Source organism: Jaculus jaculus, chromosome 11, assembly GCF_020740685.1.
Source record: "Jaculus jaculus isolate mJacJac1 chromosome 11, mJacJac1.mat.Y.cur, whole genome shotgun sequence".
Lineage (NCBI taxonomy): Eukaryota > Metazoa > Chordata > Mammalia > Rodentia > Dipodidae > Jaculus > Jaculus jaculus.
Window position 1 is genome coordinate 69,059,291 of NC_059112.1, and position 20,470 is coordinate 69,079,760.

Below are 20,470 nucleotides of genomic sequence, written 5' to 3' on the forward strand. Positions count from 1 at the left end.
TTTAAATAACATTCCTGGGGAAATCCAATCACTTACAACCGAGACACCTACGCCAACGAGAGCCCCCTCCCGTCTGGCGGGACAGAGCGCCACGGCGGAATTAATCAAGATCAAGGGGCTCCCGGACTGAGCAAGGCACGTTAACCCTTCCAGTGCCAAAGGGTGCCGGGCGCGGGGAGGACAAGCGCGGCCGGCTGGGACCAAGATACCCGGGGCGGCCCACGGGCCACCTTCGCCGATTGGGGACGTCTCGGGACACCACGCGCGCAGGGTCTCCGGGAGGCCGGGCGCCCTGCGCTGAGCTCTGAAGCTCCCGGGAGGCTCCGGTAGGCGAGCAGCAGCCGCCTCCCGCGGGCCCGGCGCGCCTGGGGCTCCTCCTCCCGCCAGAGCGTGGCCCAGGGACGGGTCCGGCCGGCCGGCCCGCCGCAGGTAGCCGGGGCCCGCGAGGCGGCGTGCGCGGGGAGCGCAGGCAGCGTGCGGACGGACTGACAGACGGGGGAGCCCCGAGGCTCGCGGCCCGTAGGACGGACGGTGGCCGCGCGGGCCATGTGGGGACCCGGGGTGACCGCCGAGGGCCTGTCGCCGGCCCCGGCGCCGCCGCCGCTGCTGCCGCTGCTGCTGCTGCTGGCGCTGGCGCTGGTGGCGCCCTCGCGGGGCGGCGGGGGCTGCGCCGAGCTGGCGTGCGGCGAGCGCGAGCGCTGCTGCGACTCGGCCAACGCCACGGCCGTGCGCTGCTGCAAGCTGCCGCTGCACGCCTTCCTGGACAACGTGGGCTGGTTCGTGCGCAAGCTCTCGGGGCTGCTCATCCTACTCGTGCTCTTCGCCATCGGCTACTTCCTGCAGCGCATCATCTGCCCCAGCCCTCGCAGGTACCCGCGTGGCCAAGCGCGCCCCGGGCAGGGACGCTCCGGGCCACCGGGGAGCGCCGGGCCCCCGGGGACCTCGGGTCCGCCCGACGACGACGACGACGACGACGACTCGCCTGCCCTGCTGCGAGACGAGGCGGCGGCGGGCTCGCAGGACTCGCTGCTGGACAGCGGCGGCCGGGGCCGGGGAGGACGCCTAGGTCCCTCCGGAGCCTCGGAGCACGAGCTGCGCGCCGTCCCGCCAGTCTTCCTGCAGCTGCCCAGCTATGAGGAGGTCAAGTACCTGCCCACCTACGAGGAGTCCATGCGGCTGCAGCAACTCGGCCCCCCCGAGGTCGTGCTGCCCGTGTCGGTGCTCGGCCGTCCGCGAGGCGGCGGGGCCGGGGACGCCGACGGCGGCCAGGGTCGCTTCCCGCTCATCTGAGCGTCCCGGGCCCCTTGGGAGCGCGCGGACCTAGACCTGGACAGGCTGGGAACTCGGGGCGGCACGCCCTGTGAGTGTGCCTGTGGCCGCCACTGACCACGCCTAGTGCCCTTGCAAAGCCTGTTGCCCCGCGTCTGGGTTGGGGTCGGGTCTTCTTCCTCCTTCTGCTTCACCCCTCCCGCCGCCCTTCCCCCCCCCCGCCACATCTGGGATCTTATGTTTTCCTGAATTTCTGTCGACCCAAGGAAAAGTTGGGCTCGCTCAGAGGGGGCAGTGGTCGCGGACAAACCCCCAGGGTCACTTAGGCGGCGTTCCCGCCCTCTGCTCTGCCTCCCTTGGGTTCCTTCGTAAGTGCCTGCTTCCCGCGTGCAAGAGAACCTATGAGCCCTGTGGCGCGTCGGTCTGGAGAAGGACGGTTGAGGAAGGAGCGGGGTTCTACTCCTGTCCCTCCAGTCTGGACAGGTCATGGTCTCCCGGGATGGACAGGTGGCCCAGAGCCATTGGATACGACCCGCAACTAGCGAGTGTTGCGCCCGGGAAGGGGGAGGTCTGGGAGCAGCACAGGGAGTGATGGAATAGCTCCCAGAAACCCCGTCAGTGCTTGGCCAAGCAGATAGTCATACGGGCTCACAGTCAGGTGGGCGTACCATGACTATGGTTAAGAAGGCTGTACCAGTTTAGGACACAGCAACTACTTACACCAGACTGTATTCATACTATGGTATGGTTGAACTTTGGATTTTTCAGTAACTGAGACGGTGTTTATTTTGGCTTTTATTTTTCTATTTGCATCATGTATTGAAAGCAGCTGAAAGGCAGGTCAACAAATTGAAAGGATAATTGTATTATCACTGTATTTGTGTTTTGTTTAATTTTTTTTTATTTTAGGTCAGGAATATGCTCACCTTCTGCCATTATTGGTTAACAAAATGTTGGACATTATTTCATTTAAAATGGGGGGAGGGGAGACATGGTTAAACAAGGAATCGTGACATAAAAACATGAAGGATACCTTATTTTCAGCATTTGAGAATATATTTTATTTTTAGTACTATGGCATAATATATAACCTTTTATAATAACTATACATAGTGTAGTCTAAGTCTTAATTGCATCATTTATTGCATCATTGTATGTAGAAATCTCTGATATGTGTATGTCATACCATGACGCAAGAAGTCTTGCACTTTCTTCCATTTTCCATCTGGAATACATTCTGCAGTTTAATTCAAAATATTGGAATTTGGGAATTGAAATTTTTGTTTAAAGCCATACTTTTGCAGTAATGTGCTACAGAAGAATTCAGACTACTTATCTTTTTGAAAAAGAAAGTCATTAGTTCTGTGACATTTCCTGTAAGCAAAAAAAGTAATGACATGTTTTAATGCATGGTGTATAGTGTACATATGGTATTGTCTATGTACAGTATATACATTGTATGTCACATAGTTATGGCAGCTCATGACTACCATAGAAGGAAAAGAAAGATGACAAATCCAGATTTCTCTGGAGAAGGGTAAATGTCAGTAGTCACAGAGAAAGTTTATCCACATGGTTGTAGGTTTCCTTGTAATTGCAGAAGCTGCTCAGTCCTGAGAAGTCATAACACACCTGACTGGTAGTGGAAGAAACTTGGATTACTTGAAGTTTTTGAAGGCTGGTTGAAAAAGTCTGACAGTCCTGCAAAACTTTTAATGTGTACATTGTAACAAAAGAGAATGGTTTGTTTTAAACTTCTAGAAGCTACTGACCTAATCATTAAAGAAAATCATTTGAAGTATATTAAAATTGAAAAGGCACTAAAATATTTCTTTGTGCATTTTTGTCTTGTTTTGTTGAGACAGGGCCTCACTCTGCTACCCAGGTTGACCTCAACCTTGAAGCAATCTTCCTGCCTCAGTTTTCCAACTTTGAGAATTACACATGTGAGCCACCACACCCAGCTCTCTTTGTACAATGTTATGATTTGTGACTATGCAGTAATATATTAAAATATAAGTATGTATATGTTGTTTAAAACCAGTTTTAAACTGTGAATTGACAAAGCATCAGGAGTTCAGGATATATTAGTTTGAGAATGACACAAGATTTAATCAAAACTGATTATGCTGAATACTCACATATGTTAATCTTTCTCAAATACTCTAAGTTTGTTGTATGTACTCACCAGGACTACTACCCATCATTCAAATAAACTGGGGTATTAGAGGAAATAATGTGGAAACTTAGTTTAATTTTAGGATACTTATATCTTAAATAAACACTCTTAGGAATGCCAATAGCTGTGCAGTACTGAGCCCTTTCTCCTGATTTCCAAATACCAAAATATTTCAAGCACCTCTTATTTTCCCTGATTTCTCATGAATAAGGAAATAGTAGTTCTGAATATGACAACCCATCTAAAATGTAGAAAACATGATGGATCTACATAGTCAAGTATGTTCACAGTGGCCAGCATGCACACGTATCACCAGTTGCTTGGAAGCAATCTGTGATGGAGGCCCAATATCATCACCAAAGGGGAAATGTCTTCTTGAGATACAGTGAGTTTTCAAGGCCCTTAATTGCCACTTTCTGCAAATGCGAGGACACATCAACCATGGAAAATGGTATTGGCAATTATGCCAAAGGGCATAAAGTGTACTATATAAGGAAAACCAGATGCAATTGTAAAGGCCAAAGGGAATATTAAAGAAATAGCATCACAGAAATTTACAAGGCAGTATGCTAAGTACCTTAATGTATCTGGTTGTATACAGTTTCTCTCAAATGGAATTAATAAAGGAGATTGATACATGATAAAGACAAACATGGAGTTCAGATTTATACGATATTCTCAATTAACTTTTGTAAAAATTTCATGAACTTTAAATAATTTGCATTTCCAGGTTGAGAGAAACAATGATATGTGTTGAATTTTATTTTGAAGGATAAGTCAAGTCTCTAAATAGTTTCATAAACAAATCAGTAGAATATTTGGCAAGTTGATACCTGGCTTCATGGTTTACAGTTTATTTTCTTCTTTCATCAATAATGAAAAAGCTGATAGCTGGTGGATGGACAGAAGGCATATTATCAACCAAAATATGACTTGAAAAAAACAGCCATCCTTTCTTTCACATAGTTCTATCATTGTCAACTTTTAGTTCAAGATCTGCATTGTCTTGATCTTTTCAAATTCTTTTTTTAAAATTTTTTTGTCGCTTATTTTTACTTATTTATTTGAGAGCGACAGACACGGAGAGAAAGAGGTAAAGAGAGAGAGAGAGAATGGGCGCGCCAGGGCTTCCAGCCACCGTAAATGAACTCCAGACACATGCGCCACCTTGTGCATCTGGCTAACGTGGGTCCTGGGGAATTGAGCCTTGAACCAGGTTCCTTAGGCTTCACAGGCAAGCACTTAACCGCTAAGCCATCTTTCCAGCCCTCAATTCTTTTTAAAAATATTTTATTTGGCCAGAAGTACTCAGGCAGGGCCGCACAGTCAGACCAGCTACTGAGAGGAAAGCTTCACTGGGGCAGTCTCCCCATATCATGGGGAGAGAGACGCTGCCGTCTCTAATTGGCCTTGGTCCTCACAGCTCCAAAAAGAAAGATAAGCTCTATGAATTGAAGTCCAAGGCTTGGCAGATTATGAACCAGTTTGGCCCCTCAGCTCTAATCAACCTCTCCAATTTCTCATCCATAAAACAGGAACCAGCCAGCACCCCTCCACAAGGTTCCATGGCCAATGGCACTACTGTGGTAAAGATTCCAGGCACTCTGGGGACAGGAGGTTGTCTTAGCCCTGAAAACAATCAGGTATTAACCAAGAAGAAATTAGAGGACTTAGTAAGAGAAGTGGATCCTAATGAGCAGTTGGATGAAGATGTAGAGGAGATGCTGTTACAGATTGCTGATGACTTTATTGACAGTGTGGTGACAGCTGCCTGCCAACTTGCACGACACCGCAAGTCCAGCATCTTAGAGGTGAAAGATGTCCAGTTACATCTAGAGTGCCATTGGAGCATGTGGATCGCAGGATCTGGCTCTGAAGAAATCTGACCCTATAAAAAAGCTTGCAGGACAGAAGCTCATAAACAGAATGGCATTGATCTGGAAAACAACGAAGAAATAACACAGGGAAAGATCAGGGAATGGACAACAATGCATTTGGAGATACTTGAGCTGAGACCTCAGCCATCTCATCCTTGGAATTTTTTTAAAATGCTTTACAGAGAAGCATATATTTTTTTGTTAACAGTGCAGCAATATCTATAATGACTGAGAAGATCTGCCAAAAGAATAAAGCCTCCTACCCTCACCTCTGGTCCTATTTCCCCACCATCTCAAAGAGGAGCAGTGCATCTTCCAGAGAAAACTGTATTTGTGGTTTATTATATAAGTGACTGAATGTAGGACAAAGCATTATGCTCGTGTTGGGTGAGACAGTATTAGCAGGATTTGTAAAGGGTTTGTTTCCTCATTCCTTCTCTTTCCCCTGTACTTTGTAACGTCAGTGTTTATATGAATATGAATTTGATTTGCTTTTCCAGCATAAAGAAATTATTAATCAAAAAAACAAATATTTTATTTATGTATTTATTTGCAAGCAGATGGAGAGGAGATAGAGCAAGTGAGAGACAGTGAGAAAATGAGAGAGAGAGAGAGAGACAGGGTGAGAGGAGTATCTGGCTTTACGTGTGTACTAGGGTATCAAACCCAAGTCAGTAGGCTTTGCAAGCAAGTGCCTTTAACCACTGAGTCATCTTCCCAGGCCCTCTTATAATTCTTGTTTGTTTGTATGCTTGTTTTTGGGTAGGGTCACTTTAGCCCGGGGTTGATCTGGAATTCACTATGTCGTCTCAGGGTGACCTCAAACTCTCAGTAATCCTCCTACCTTGGCTTCCTGAATGCTGGGATCAAAGGCATGTGCCACCACACCCCAACCCTCTTACAATTCTTATGTTCTCTGTGCATTTTCCTGCTCTGGATTTTCATGAGAAGTTTTTCCTCGAAAGCATCTCAAGAAAGTCCACACAGCATACATTGCTATAATCTAATACCACTCAAGTTATAGCTTTGCCCTTTGCACAGAATTTCTTTTGGTAAGTCAGTATTTTCCCATGTTTCTTTTGTTTACAGTTTGCATGTGCCTTCTTTCTGTAGGTTTTTCTAATTTGAGTGACATGTTTGTTCCTCTTAAACCATTAGAGGACTGTATATTTTTCTTTTAAAAAAAGTAGAACTTGTCTCTGTTATTCTGGGTGAAGGATGAACATCTTCAGTGAAGATCTGTTTCTGTGTCTCAAACACAATCAATCATGACTTGCTACTACCTTTTCTGTTGTTCCTTTCTTAGTTGTACTGGGAGAGATTCCCAACACTTCTTATTTCTTCCCTTGCCCCATGTGTATCCTCTGCTCTATTAGAGCAAAAGATTTGACCTTTGCATTTGTGTACTGACACGGATCTAACCTGGTTTCTGGATCTCAAGTACTTTGCTTCCTCATGGACTGCTGAATCTTTCTTTTGATTTTCTCACACTTTTCTTTATGGTTTCCTCTATGTGGATTATTTTACCTAAGTAATGGGGAACTGTTTCCTGCCCATCCTTGCTCACAAACATTCTACTTGTTGTTCTACACGAAAGATCCAATCCTTCTATCTTTGTAAACTTTAAGCCTGGAGACCTCAAAGGTAACTTGATTTAGGAAGGACCACTGTACCAGCACGGGCTGTTACTCAACTTCCTCTACATACAATATCTCTGTTGTATTGGGTAGACTACAAGTGAGTGACCTCTAACTTTACATTGCATTTACTTCTGCTTCCACATTATCTTAAAATTATAATGACTTGAATTCCCACTGTAGATTTATTATTTCTGGGGTGTGGGTGGGCATGAGTGAGGAGTACAGAGGACAGCTGCAAGGTGTCTGTGCTCCTCCTCCTTTGAGACAGGGTTTCTTGCTGCTACCAACAAACTGCTAGATGCAAAGGAACATCAGTCTAGTGAGCTGTGGGCTCTGCTGGATCCTCCTCCCACTGTCATAGGCATGTGGGGATCATAGATGCATGCCCCACTTGCATCTAGCTTTACATGCTTGCTGGGGAGTTGAACTTGGGCCAATAGATTTGTAATCAAGTGCCTTTAACTTATGAGTCAGCTTCCCACTATAGGTTTTATCTGAAGAACTATTTTATAGTTAGCTACTTTGTTGATGACATTCGTTTCATCAAAGCATTAGAACCTTTCAGATTCACTTGTTTTTCTTCAGTTTGTGTTTTGTCTTCAGTATTGACTAAAGATGTTACCAGATAAAAATTAATTTTGATTATTATTCTGTCTTAAAAGTATCTGCCCCTTCAAATGGTATGTCCAGCCTTTTGACATGGTGATTGGCATTGTCATCTACAAAGTTCAAGCTAGAGAACTGTACAATTGATTTATAAAAATAAGCCACAAGTGGGGCGTGGTGGCACACGCCTTTAATCCCAGCACAGGCAGAGGTAGGTGGATCACCATGAGTTCGAGGCCACCAATATTTCTTCACACCCACTCTATTTGCCTTCCAAGCATTGTCATTACCTGAATTCTGCCTTGAGTATTTGTGTACCAAGAAGTCTTCAAGTACTTTTTTTTTCCTTCATAGTCTCAGTAAATTATTAACTATTGCTTGACTCAGGTTTGCTTTTGCTGGGTTTTGGATGGCCTTCCATATTTTCTTCTGACTGAAAACTTGCACAATCAACTTGAACCCTAATAGAGCACAAGAACTCTGTATGTTCTACTTTTTTTTTTCATACTGGGCTTTCTTGAGTAGAGATGTGTGGTGCACCATGATCTCCCTTGCAGCACCCCAACAGTTTGCCTGCAGTGGCTAAAGAACACTGGGTGTCCCACTTCATTATTTATCCTGTTTTTCCTTGTGACCGTCTCTGTCACCGATTATGGAACTTGCTATTCATAAGCCAGGGATTCTCGTCTCTGTTCCCCCGCAGGCAGGGGGGTTATGGACAAATGTGAATTCTGTAGATTCAAACTCGGATGGTCCCAGGTTCCCACAGACCTTCATGTGTGCACAGGAAGCACTCCAGCCAAGTTTCCACATCTTTCATTTCAGGTGTTTCAGGGCAACTATTTTCTTATAATTTCTATAATACAGGCTAATCAGTGATAAGGATTTCCTGTAAGCAAGTTTTTTTAGAGTTTCCATGAGCCTTGTTATGTTTGCTATATCTGCTGTTGGACATATCTGAGAGGCTTTTAGCAGTTTCCTGTTGCCAGCTGGACTTTCTACTCTCGCTTTCTACTTTGGAGGTAGCAGCAGGTTCTTCACACCTGTCAACCTTCCCTTGCCTTTCCTTCTGCTACTTTGTCTGAGGGTGCTTCTCAAGTCTCCCGTGGGTTGTCTTTTCCACAGAAGTTATCAGAAGTTTCTTAATTACTGTTGAAGATTCAATGGACTGTCGCGTCTTTCCAGGAGCTTCCCTGAATGTTTGCTGTTGTCTTCTCTGCTTCTAGGCTTATACTGTTGTTTCCACAGGGCCTTTGATCCCCATTGTCTCTTTCACAGATTCTGCCTTTTCTCTGAGCATCTTAAGCAATCTATGCAGTTTTGCCTTTTCTGTATTCCCATTTGGGAGACAGGAAGTTCTGGCTGCCCTAATGCATTTACCTGTCTGCATTGCTTCCTTTGGTATTTCCATAGGTTCCTTGATGCCTGTCAGGTCTTTTGGTAGCATTTCCTCAGTTATTCCTGGGGATCTCTGGGTGCTTTCATTTTCATCAGTGCTGGTTTAACTTTGGAGTATTCCTTATCTTTCCATGGACATTGTCACTACTTATTATCTTATTCTCAGTATTTGTGGGAACTCTGAGAACTGCTAGTTCTTCCATGGTTTCTGGTTTTGTATAAGGTGTTCTCAGCAGCCTCCTGATGCCTATTGTCCCGATGGTTCTAGATTTGGCTCTGGATTGATCCTAAGTGCCTTGTTGTCATTCTTGCCATCTACTTTTTCCTATAGTTTTGAAGTTGGAATTTGTGGTAGCTGCCAGTCTAGTTTTATTTCAGGTGGTCTCAGCTTTTTCATCAGGGCTCTTGGAGATTTTGCTGGATCTGGCTCATGGAGTGTTTATCTCTTCATAAAGTAGAAGGCATTCTTCCCGTGTGCGTGCGTGCGTGCGTGTGTGTGTGTTTGCAGGAGCTGATACCTGCCAGATCTTGTACCGCTTCCAGCTTTTCTTGTCTCTTTTTTTCCAAGTCTCTTAAGGGACATGAATGTGTCTTCAGGCTCCACTTTCTTCTGTGGAGTGCTCTTAAGCCATTGGTGGGCAGTTAATTTTGCTTTAGTAGACATTATAATGTACTTATAATTAATGGTATAATTAGTGAATTTTTGTTATTTATTTGAAAGAGAGGAAAAAAATGGGTGCACTAGGGCCTCCAGCTGCTGCGACCAAACTCTAGATGCATGGCCACCTTGTGCATCTGGCTTATGTGGGTACAGGGAAATCAAACTTGGGTCCTTTGGCTTCACAGGCAAGCATCTTAGCCACTGTGCCATCTCTCCAGCCCCTGGCTAGTGAAATTTTGAAGCTTTTAGTTCGAATTCTGGCAGTTCATTTTAATAAGCTTAATATTTCTAGCTTGCTTTCATTTAACACTTAGTAGCTTTTCTTAGAGTGGGTCCTGTCTATATTGATTCCAAATTCTTTGTAGGAGGGAGATGTGCTTAATAGGCAAAATCTAAAACTAAAAGATTAATATGAAAATGACACTACAACCATGACATGCTGTGGAGGTACCACTTCATTTTATCATGATAAAATATTAATAATAGCTGTAATACAGTGAATGCTTACATATACCAGGCACTGGGCTAGACATTTCACATGTATTCATTAAAATTCAACAGCAGGAGGAACTGAAGTTTATTAATTCAACTTTACAGATGACAAAAATGCACCTCAGAAAGGCCAAATAGAGTGCTCAGAGTCACATAGTCACATAGAAGATCCAGGAGGCAGATCCAACCTGACTCCAGAGCTCATGATGCCCACTAAATAGGTCCACATATCACTGATTTGACCTTGCAGAACATTTTATCAATGTTATTGCATAACATTATGTTCACATCACTTTTAGATTTTTGCAAACAAAATGGCAGCTATTTATTACTTGCTATTTAAATGAAGTACTATTGAAAATATGAAAAAGTTTATGCTAGGAATCTATAATGACTTCAAATTCTTTGTAGTATGGAGACACACTTAATAGATAAAATCTTAGATGTTTGAAAAAAAGACTGAAATTTCTTTCCATTTCATTTATTATCTGAGTTAACTTTTAAAGTTGAAAACATTTTTTTAAATTAGCTAGTAAGTCATGCCCAGTGTTAACAGTGAAATAATTGATTTTATATTAGTATAAAAAAAGAGAAAAACAGAATATTCCATACCACTGCTGATTATATAAAACACAAACACAGAACACTCCTAAGTTAAGATTGATCTAAATTTTGGGGTAGAATTTGATTTGTTAAGATTTCAGTAGGATAACAGTGGTTGCAAGTTGGGCTGTGGAGTCTGCCTGCCTTGGTAAATCTGGTCATAAGTTAACTTTTCTGAACCTGTTTTCATGTTTTCCCATTTGTAAAGTGGAAAGAGTATCTGTCCCAGGAGTATTATGAAGATGAAGGTAATGTGTAGAGTCCTTGACATAGTACATAAACATGTACTTCCCATATTAATTGAATGGACACACAAGGGTTGACACTGGTTTTTTTTGTTTTTTTTTTGGTGAAGTTCAAATACTTTTGTGGCAACTTCAAGACTTTTCCAGTTAGTCATGTGCACTAAGTATTTCATTTAGAAAGAATATATGAAAAGCAAAAGGTTAAGAACCCTATAAACTGATGTTAATGACTGGTTTTGGTTGCAGCGACGCAGTAGAAGGAAAAACAGGGTAGCAGAAAAGACATATGCCTGGAAGGAAGGCCTTAGAGTAACAGAGTAAATCAAATTGGGAAGGTGGAAAGAGGTTATCTTGATGCTGAGGAACAAGTGTCATGGAGAAAGGTGAAAAAAGCTGGAAACACTAGCCCATAGAGTCAGTGACAAAGCCCATGTGGATAAGAGCAGATTATTTAACACAAACATTAAAACCCAGAAAGGCTTGGAATGGCATATTCCAAGTTCTGAAATATAACAACTGTTTTCCAAGATTGTTATATCCAGCAATGCCATTCATCATAATTGACAGAGAAATAATGACTTTCCAAAACAAAAACAGGCTAAAGGAATATATGATCACTGAGCCAGCTCTACAGGAAATACTTGAAGGGATCCTTCATGCTGAAATGAAAGAAAAGTACATACATGAGAAAGGAGGGAAAAAAATATACTCAAACAGCAGTTAATATAAGAGAGTAAAGGAAAAACAGGCAGTACTACAAAGCAATAAAAATGGCAAGAATAAATACACACCTTCCAATAATACTTCATAATAGTAACAGCCTCAATGCCCCAACCAAAAGACACAGGGTTGTAGACTGAATTAAAAGGCAGGACCCTTCTGTTTGTTACCTCCAAGAAACTCACATATCCATGAAAGATAGACATTATCTTAGGGTGAAAGGATGGAAAATGGCATTTCAAGCAAATGGGCTAGGGAACAAGCAGGTATATCCTAGTATCTGACAGGATAGACTTCAAACACATTAATGAGGAAAGATAAAGAAGGTCACTTTATAGTGATTAGAGGCTGACTCAGGAAGGGCCAGCCCACAGGAAAACTTGAGGAAGAAGCAAGAAGCTGTTGCTGAGGAGTTGTTGCTTATAGTCATCTTGGATAAGACTGGATCAGATATGGTTTCTACTCTTGCCAGAGCAGGCAAAATGGTATCCACGTCTCCATGGGCCATTCCCTATCTACCTACCACCTACCTGGAAAAAAAAAATCTATCTTGCTCCCCCACCCCATATCATTGCCACTGCAAACAAAGCCGTGTGCACCTGGCTTTACAAATTGAACCAGGGCCATCAAGCTTTGCAGGAAAGGACTTTTAACTGCTGACACATCTCTCCAGCCCTCAAATATATATATTTTTAACGTTCCTATTTTTTTATTGGGGGGGGAGGGAGAGAGAGAGAGAGAGAAAGAATGGGTGAGCCAGGGCCTCCAGCTGCTGCAAATGAACTCCTTATGCATCTGGCTTTTGTGGGTCCCGGGGAGTTGAACCTGGGTCCTATGGGTTTGCAGGCAAGCAACTTGACCACTAAGCCATCTCTCCAGCTCTAAAACGTTTTAATAGAAAAGTTGCTTCACTGTAGCTATTTGTTGTACAGCCAAATTCCTCCACGTTAAAAGCAGAAAACAATAAATAAATAAAATTAAAGGGCTGGAGAAGATGGCTTAGTGGTTAAGATGCTTGCCTACAAAGCTACAGGACCCTGTTAATTCTCTAGGACCCATGTAAGCCAGATGCACAAGGAGGCACATGAGTCTGAAGTTCGTTTGCAGTGGCTGGAGGCCCTGGCTCGCCCATTCTCTCTCTCTCTACCTCTTTCTCTCTCAAATACATAAATAAATAAATATCAGGAAACAAGTTTGTTAGCTTTTATCAAAAGCTGGGACAACTGATGAGAGAAGAATGTGTGGAGGGTCATCAGACCCCCGCCTGAGATCTCAGGCACACTGTGCCAGCTGTATACAATAACATATGCAGTCTGGTGACCTCAGGGGGAGATAAGAGTATACAGCCAGTAAAAGATTAAGGAACAAAGTGCTAAACCCAAGGCTGAGGGAGGAGCATTTGCAGGGGTAATCCTGACACTGTGAACCCTACTGAAGTGCTGCTCTGTGGTACCATACTCCTGGACAAGGACAAGGAGCTTTTAGAAGCAACCACAGGAAAGTTATCATTCAGGATGGGATGAGACTTCTCAGTGTGGATGAGGTAGGAGCATCCGACAAGTAATCTTGACAAAGGGAGCCCCATCAAAACAGCTGCTTTTGGGGGCTCCACGTTTCTGTAAGTAACCCCACCACTAAAACTCACTGGTTCACTGCACTACTACTGGTACAATCGAACTTTGGCCTGCCATCTGAGTCCTAGTTGGTGCGGAGGCATAAGTTTGCATTATCCCAGGGGAAAAGTTTCCCACAACAGTATTTGAGTAGAAGAGCATTTTAGATAATCTAGAACATGTGAGAGGATCTAAAAAATTGAATTTCTCTAAATTGCATTGAAATAGGTATTTTTCAAAAGTATATCCTAAAATTTCTTACATTTAAAAACTGGGCAGTGTGCATGGTAAGGATATGACCCACAGGGTTGATGGCCATATAATGGGATTCCAAAAGCTGAGGTCCAGTAAGAGGGACAGAGTAGAATTAGAGGGAAGCCGATAGAATAAAACATGACTTTGTCAGAGACTACAAACAGTTATGAGAATCAGATACATTTTCTGGCCCAGTGGTCATTTACTGCTAAACAGAAGATGCTCAAGTTATACAAGCTAAGGCAAGAGAAGATGGTGAGTATATACAACAGCTCATCACCTTGTCTTTGGTATTGCAGATAGGGTTAGATCCTGACAAATGATTTTCCACAATCCTATCTGCAGATGGGGTTAGACCCTGCAGGTGATTTCCCACAATACTATTTGTAGAATAATCTAATAAGGAATTTTTAGTAAATAACATGTATCTATGCATTGTTATTACTATATAATATCCTTTTGTGGTATATACATTGTAATTCCAATTTTTCCAGCATAAGACTATAAGAGAGCTGGGAAGGTAATGGCTTAGTGGTTAAAGGAGCTTGCTTGCAAAGCCTGCAGGCCTGCATTAAGTTCTGAAGTCAGCCAAATAACCAGACATAAAAAGTAGTGCAAGTATCTGGTGTGTGTTTGTGTGGCAAGAGGCCCAGGTGTGCACCCCACACACAAGAAAATTTAAAATAATTAGTAAGTAAAATAGACTAAAAGTGTAGAATGTATCTAAATAGTATTTATGTAGCATACTTATTGGCCAAAACCAAAATATTTTCTAGTGCTATTTTTATTATTTTTGACATTTCATACATATATATTGGATTTCAATTACATGCACCTCACAATGACCTTCCTTGTCCCTCCCCCAGTGCCACTGTAATCCTTCTCATCACTTACTACTAGGTATGCCATGGAAGAGAATGACTTTCCCTCCCCAGCAACCAGTAACTGTTATTAGCTCTTCAGAGAGGGGCATGACCTCAAAAGCCCCATCCCTATCCTTAATAGATTGTTGACTGGCCCCATCATGAGCAGGTAACCACAGCTGCTATAAGTTCATGAGTGCAATGATGTCATGCCCTGACTACAGTTTCCACAGCTCTCCTCCCTACCTTCCAGCTCTTACATTCATTCTGCCCCATCTTTTCTATGTTCCTGGAGCCCTGGAGGGTATTATGTACATGTTCCATGTAGGACCAAGTATTCATTCATTGGTCATTTATTTTCATCACTCTGGCAAACTATGAGTCTCTGAATTAACTGCCTCCCATGTCAGGAGTTAAAAAACAGAGGGGAAGCCAGGTGCAGTAGTGCATGCCTTTAATCCCAGCACTCAGGAGGCAGAAGTAAAAGGATCACCATGAGTTCGAGGCTACCCTGAGACTACATAATGAATTCCAGGTCAGCCTGAACTAGAGTGAGACTCTACCTTGGGAAGAAAAAAGGGGGGGGGGAGTGAGAAGGTTTTCTGGCTAGGGCCAAGAATAGAACTAATCCATGGGCATAAACATAGATAATATATAGGAGGCAGTTGGATAACACAGCCACTTAACAGAACAATAGTAGGTTCTCTCCTAGAGACTATGGCTCCCTAGCCTTGGGCTTTTGACCTGGTTTTCAGAGCCTGTGTCCAGGGGTAGTCTGTGATGAACAAAGAATATATCTGATCTTTAGGGGACTGAGAATACACACACACACACACACACACACACACACACACACACACACACACAATTTGACTTCTTGTGGTAGGTTTATTTCACGTGGCATCAGATTTTCAAGATCCATTCATGGAGCAGCATGTATCAGAATTTCATTCCACATTCCACACTTTTTCATTTGTTGATGGACATTTGGGTTGATTGCAGCTTTTGTTACATGAATAATGCCATCAGCTTTGATGTATTTCTGTAACATACTCTTAAAAGTCTATCCCTGTATATTTTTGCTTTATTAACTTTTGGAAGTACTTTATAATCTATAGGTAAAATAGAAATTAATACTAACATACATTTTAAACAGTTAATGCTTTATTATCAACATTAATACTAAAATTTTAAATATATACTTTACTTATTTAGTTAGTTAATTAATTGAGAGAGAGAGAAAGAATGGGCGCACCAGGGCATCCAGCCATTGCAAACAAATTCCAGATGCATGTGCCCCCGCCCTTGTGCTTCTGGCTTACATGGGTCCTGGAAAACCAAACCAGGATCCTTTGGCTTTGCAGGCAAACACCTTAACTGCTAAGCTATCTCTGCAGACCCTAATGTTTGTTTATGCTTAAGATTCTGGAATAAAGTTGTGAACAAAACTAGAATGTAATCAACACTACTCTAGACTATAAGTATATAGAAATATTTTGTTAATTATTAGACTTAAAAAATATAAAAGATGGAATTACATTATTATTATTATTGGTTTTTTGAGGTAGGGTCTCAGTCTAGCTCAGGCTGAACTGGAATTCACTGTGTAGTCTCAGGGTGGCCTCAAACTCATGGCAATCCTCCTATCTCTGCCTCGCAAGTGCTGGGATTAAAGGCATGCGCCACCACACCTGGCTTGGAATTACATTATTTTGTGTTTAACTTGTCTTAATATACTTTTAGTATTAAATATACAGAAAGTATTTATGCAATTACTTGAAAATAATGCCTCTTTCTTTCTTTGTCTTTCTTCAGTGCTGGTCATGCATGCTAGGCAGGTACTCTACCACTGAACAACACCCCAACCCTAAATTAATAGTTTTTTTTTTTTTTTTTTCTGTAGCCATTAAGACATGCTCTTCTTTGGTTAATCAGAATTAGCTTAAAGTCAAAGCTTCTTCAGTTGAGCATAGCACTCAGTGCTTCAGACCCAAGTTCTTGCCAGGCTGGCTGCTTGATGACCTCTCTCGTTCTTTAGCAATTTCCATTTCAATTTTAGCTTTAATCTTCTCCCAGTCTATCTGGAGCTGCAACAGAAGGAAAAAAAGAAAAAAATGCTTATATAGTATAAGACATTTTTGCTTAATGAGAAGTAAGAAAAAATAAAAAATATATAATATAATAATATATAATCAAAAAGAGAGAAAGGAAAGTATCAAAGAAAAGTCAATAAGAAGAAATGCTGACAAGCTATGAATCATCTTGAAGAATAAGAGCAAAGAGAACAGTCATGATACAAGGAAGACTCGTGATATAATTCAAAAGACCAAAATCTACTTGAAGCTATTTATCTCCTTTGTGTATGTGCCATATATATGTGTATAAATGTCCATATGTATGGGTGCACATGTGTATATGTGGAGGCCAGAGGTTGATGTTAGGTGTCATCCTTAATTGCTCTTTACCTTACTTTTGAAGCCAAAGTCTCTCAATGAACCAAGCTCACCAGTTAGGCTAGACATACTGCCCAAAAGCCCTAGATTTAAAAAAACAAAACAAACAAAAAAAAACACTATTGCCACCACCCCGGCATTAAGATTACAGGTGTGTGCCACCACATCCAACATTTCATGTGGGTTCTAGGGGTCTGAACTCTGGTCATTATGCTTGCATAACAAGCACTTTACCCACTGAGCCATCTCCCCAGTGCCTAGTTGCAGCTGTACACTGAAGAAGTCCCATGGAGCACTAGGAACAAGGTAAGGGAAACGGATCACACTCCCCTTAACAAAAGGAAAATGGACAGGGCTCTGGCAACTAAACCGTGTTTTCAACAGGTCTGCTCTTTACATCTTACATATTGATTTTCTTTAGAAGCCTAGCTATTTGAAAAGACAGGGAACCATTAACTTCCTTTGAACATTTTCTACCCATTGTGATTCCACTGTGACAACCCTTAAAGTGGCATCAGGATGGAGGGGTCATGAATAAACTAGAAAGTGATTCAAGACTGTGAGGCTAGTAAAGAAACTAGGAAGTAATAAAAAGTTGTGATGGTCCAGAAAAAACTAGGAAATGATGTAAGGGTATGATAGGCCAGAAGAAACTAGGAAGTGATATAAAAGTGTGGTGTCCCAGAAAAAAACTAGGAAGTGATATAAAGGTGTGGTGTCCTAGAAGAAACTAGGAAGTGATGTGAGGCTCTGGTGGGCCAGAAGAAACTAGGAAGTGATGTGAAGGTGTGGAGGGCCAGAAGAAATTAGGAAGTGATGTGAGGGTGTGGTAGGCCAGAAAAAACTAGGAAGAGATGTGAGGGTGTGGTGGACCAGAAGAAATTAGGAAGTGATATGAAGGTGTGGTGAGCCAGAAGAAATTAGGAAGTGATATGAAGGTGTGGTGGGCCAGAAGAAACTAAGAAGTGATGTGAGGCTGTGGTGGGCCAGAAGAAACTAAGAAGTGATGTGAGGGTGTGGTGGGCCAGAAGAAACTAGGATGTGATGTGAGGGTATGGTGGGCCAGAAGAAATTAGGAAGTGATGTGAGGGTGTGGTGGGCCAGAAGAAACTAGAAAGTGATGAAAGGCTGTAGGGGTCCAGAAGAACTAGGAAGTGATGTGAAGGTGTGGTATGCCTGAAGAAACTAGGAGATGATGTAAGAATGTGGTTGGTGTGAAGAAACTAAAAAGAACATACATGGAAACAGAAATGATTTAAGAATATGCTGGTCATGAAAAAAGTAGGAAGTGACATAAGGACATGGTGGTCATGCAGAGACTAGGAAAACCATCTGAGGAAAGAAAAGGAGAACAAGACTGGGAGGCACATAGTCCCATAATACTGCTTTATCTGTTAGTTTTTCTTTTATCTACCATGCAGTCTGTCCTATCCTAGCCTAGACCTATCTTTCTCCTAAGTTTATTATGCTTGAAGTTGAGAAAGGCTGTGTCCCTGCATTCTATGAGAAATTTCTTTGAGAATATTTCTATAATCAGGAATTTCTTTAGGAATTAATTTCATTAGAATCAATCCGTTTGGGAATCTACTATTTAACAAATATTGAGATCACTTCCAAGCCTTCTTTCTTTTGTGCAAGAAATTGATGATGTTATTTGTTTATTTTTTATATTTCAGTATATTATGCCTGAATTCCTGTGAAATTATGGATATTTTGGTCACCTTCATAAAAATAATAATTGAGGTAGTCCTAAGAAATTTTACAGTTTTAGGTATTCATATAAGAACTTAGAGAGGCCACAAATATATCACAATGCTACACCACAAGGCCTTAGAAAAAAGAAGGACAAGGGCTGGAGAGATGGCTTAGCAGTTAAGTGCTTGCCTGTGAAGCCTAAGGACCATGGATTGAGGTTCGATTCCCCAGGACTCACATAAGTCAGATGCACAAGGTGGAGCAAGCATCTGCAGTTTGTTTTCAGTGGCTGGAGGCCCTGATGCGCCCATTCTCTCCCCCTCTCCCTCCCTCCCTCCCTCTTTCTCTATCTGTCACTCTCAAATGAATAAATAAATAAAAATAAACAAAAAAATTTGTAAAAGAAGAACAAGCCATGCACAACTGAGTAGAAGAAAAAAATAATGAATATCAGGGCAGAAATTAATGAAACAAAACCAAAAAAAACACAAAGAATAAATAAAACAAAGAATTGGGGAGCGGGAGAGATGGCTTAGTGGTTAAGCGCTTGCCTGTGAAGCCTAAGGACCCCGGTTTGAGGCTTGACTCCCCAGATCCCATGTAAGCCAGATGCACAAGGTGTCACATGCATCTGGAGTTTGTTTGCAGTGGCTGGAGGCCCTGGCATGCCTATTCTCTCTCCTTCTCTGTCTGTCACTCTCAAATAAATAAATAAACAAACAAACAAACAAGAGAAAAGACATCCAAATCAATAAAATTAGAGATAAAAAGGGAACCATTACAATAGACATTAATGAAATTCAAAAAATCATAAGGACATACTTAAAAACATATATTCTACTATATTTGAAAGTATGAAAGAAATAGATAAATTCTAGACATACATGATCTACAAAAATTAAAGCAAAATGAGATAAACTATTTAAACAGAACCCATAATAAAGTATTGAGATTAAAGCAGTTATAAAAATATTTTTTTCTCAATTAAAGATAGTCCAGGCCTGGATGGATCCCCTGGTGAATATTACCAGACCTTCACAAAAGAGCTAACACCAATGCTTCTCAAACTTTTCCAAAACCTTCACTGAAGAACTGAAACCACTTTTTTAAAGTAATTTCACTCAATTGGTAAAGAGGGAATGCTCTCAAACTCCTTCTATGAAGCCAGCATTACTATGATACCAAAGACAGACAGGAGACATAAGAAAATTATAGAATGATATCTCTGATGAACCTAGATATGAAAATTGTCAATAAAATCCTTGCAAACAAAATCCAGGAACACATCAAAAGCATTATCTGCCTTGATTAAGTAGGCTTTATTCTAGGGATGCAGGGATGGTTCAACATGCAGAAATCAATGAACGTAATACACCACATAAATAAATACAAAAACCACATGATCATTTCAATAGATGCAGAGAACAAAATACAGCATCACTTCATGATCAAAACACTGGAGAGACTAGGCATTGAAGGTTTATATCTCAACACAATAAAGGCTATATATAAAGCATCTAAAGCCCAAATCATACTAAATGGGGAAAAACTCGAAGAGCAGCCATTAAGATCAGTAACAAGAAAGGGCTGCCCACTCTCTCTTATCACTCTTTAACATAGTATTATATTAGAAGTCCTACCCTTAACAATAATTAAAGAGAAATAAATAAAAGGAAAAATGGGAAAGGAAAAAGTCAAACTAGCCCTATTTGCAGATTACATGATTTTAAATATAAGTGACCCAAAAGCCTCTGCCAAAAATCTTCTAAAGGTGATAAACTCAGCAAAGTGGCAGGATATGAAATCAACACAAAAATCGGAAAATTAGTAGCCCTCCTATACACTAAAGATAAACATATGGAGAAGGATATCAGTGAGGCTCTCCCATTTCTTTTTGGTTT

General features: G+C 41.8%; 3 protein-coding genes across 4 annotated transcripts in view; 2 read left to right on the forward strand and 1 right to left on the reverse strand.

Moving 5' to 3' along the window:
• The first annotated feature begins 546 nt into the window (after positions 1 to 546).
• C11H3orf80 (chromosome 11 C3orf80 homolog) lies at positions 547 to 3,097 on the forward strand. The gene has a single exon (XM_045130060.1). The coding sequence runs from the start codon at positions 547 to 549 to the stop codon at positions 1,288 to 1,290; it is 744 nt and encodes a 247-aa protein (XP_044985995.1). The 3' UTR covers positions 1,291 to 3,097.
• Positions 3,098 to 4,868: 1,771 nt separating this feature from the next.
• On the forward strand, positions 4,869 to 5,596 carry LOC101612328 (transcription initiation factor TFIID subunit 12-like). Its single transcript, XM_045130387.1, has one exon. The coding sequence runs from the start codon at positions 4,924 to 4,926 to the stop codon at positions 5,332 to 5,334; it is 411 nt and encodes a 136-aa protein (XP_044986322.1). The 5' UTR covers positions 4,869 to 4,923; the 3' UTR covers positions 5,335 to 5,596.
• Positions 5,597 to 15,563: 9,967 nt separating this feature from the next.
• Positions 15,564 to 20,470, reverse strand: part of Ift80 (intraflagellar transport 80) — a 166,211-nt gene continuing 161,304 nt past the window's right edge. For both annotated transcript variants that reach the window (XM_045161163.1, XM_004652385.2), the window contains exon 20: positions 15,564 to 16,508. In XM_045161163.1, the coding sequence (XP_045017098.1) occupies positions 16,398 to 16,508 (111 nt within the window). In that variant the 3' untranslated portion in view covers positions 15,564 to 16,397. The remainder of the gene's footprint in view (positions 16,509 to 20,470) is intronic.

What these genes read in the sequence shown, in the direction of transcription:
- C11H3orf80 (XM_045130060.1), top strand. Translation starts at nt 547, where the DNA reads ATGTGGGGACCCGGGGTGACCGCCGAGGGCCTGTCGCCGGCCCCGGCG.
- LOC101612328 (XM_045130387.1), top strand. Translation starts at nt 4,924, where the DNA reads ATGAACCAGTTTGGCCCCTCAGCTCTAATCAACCTCTCCAATTTCTCA.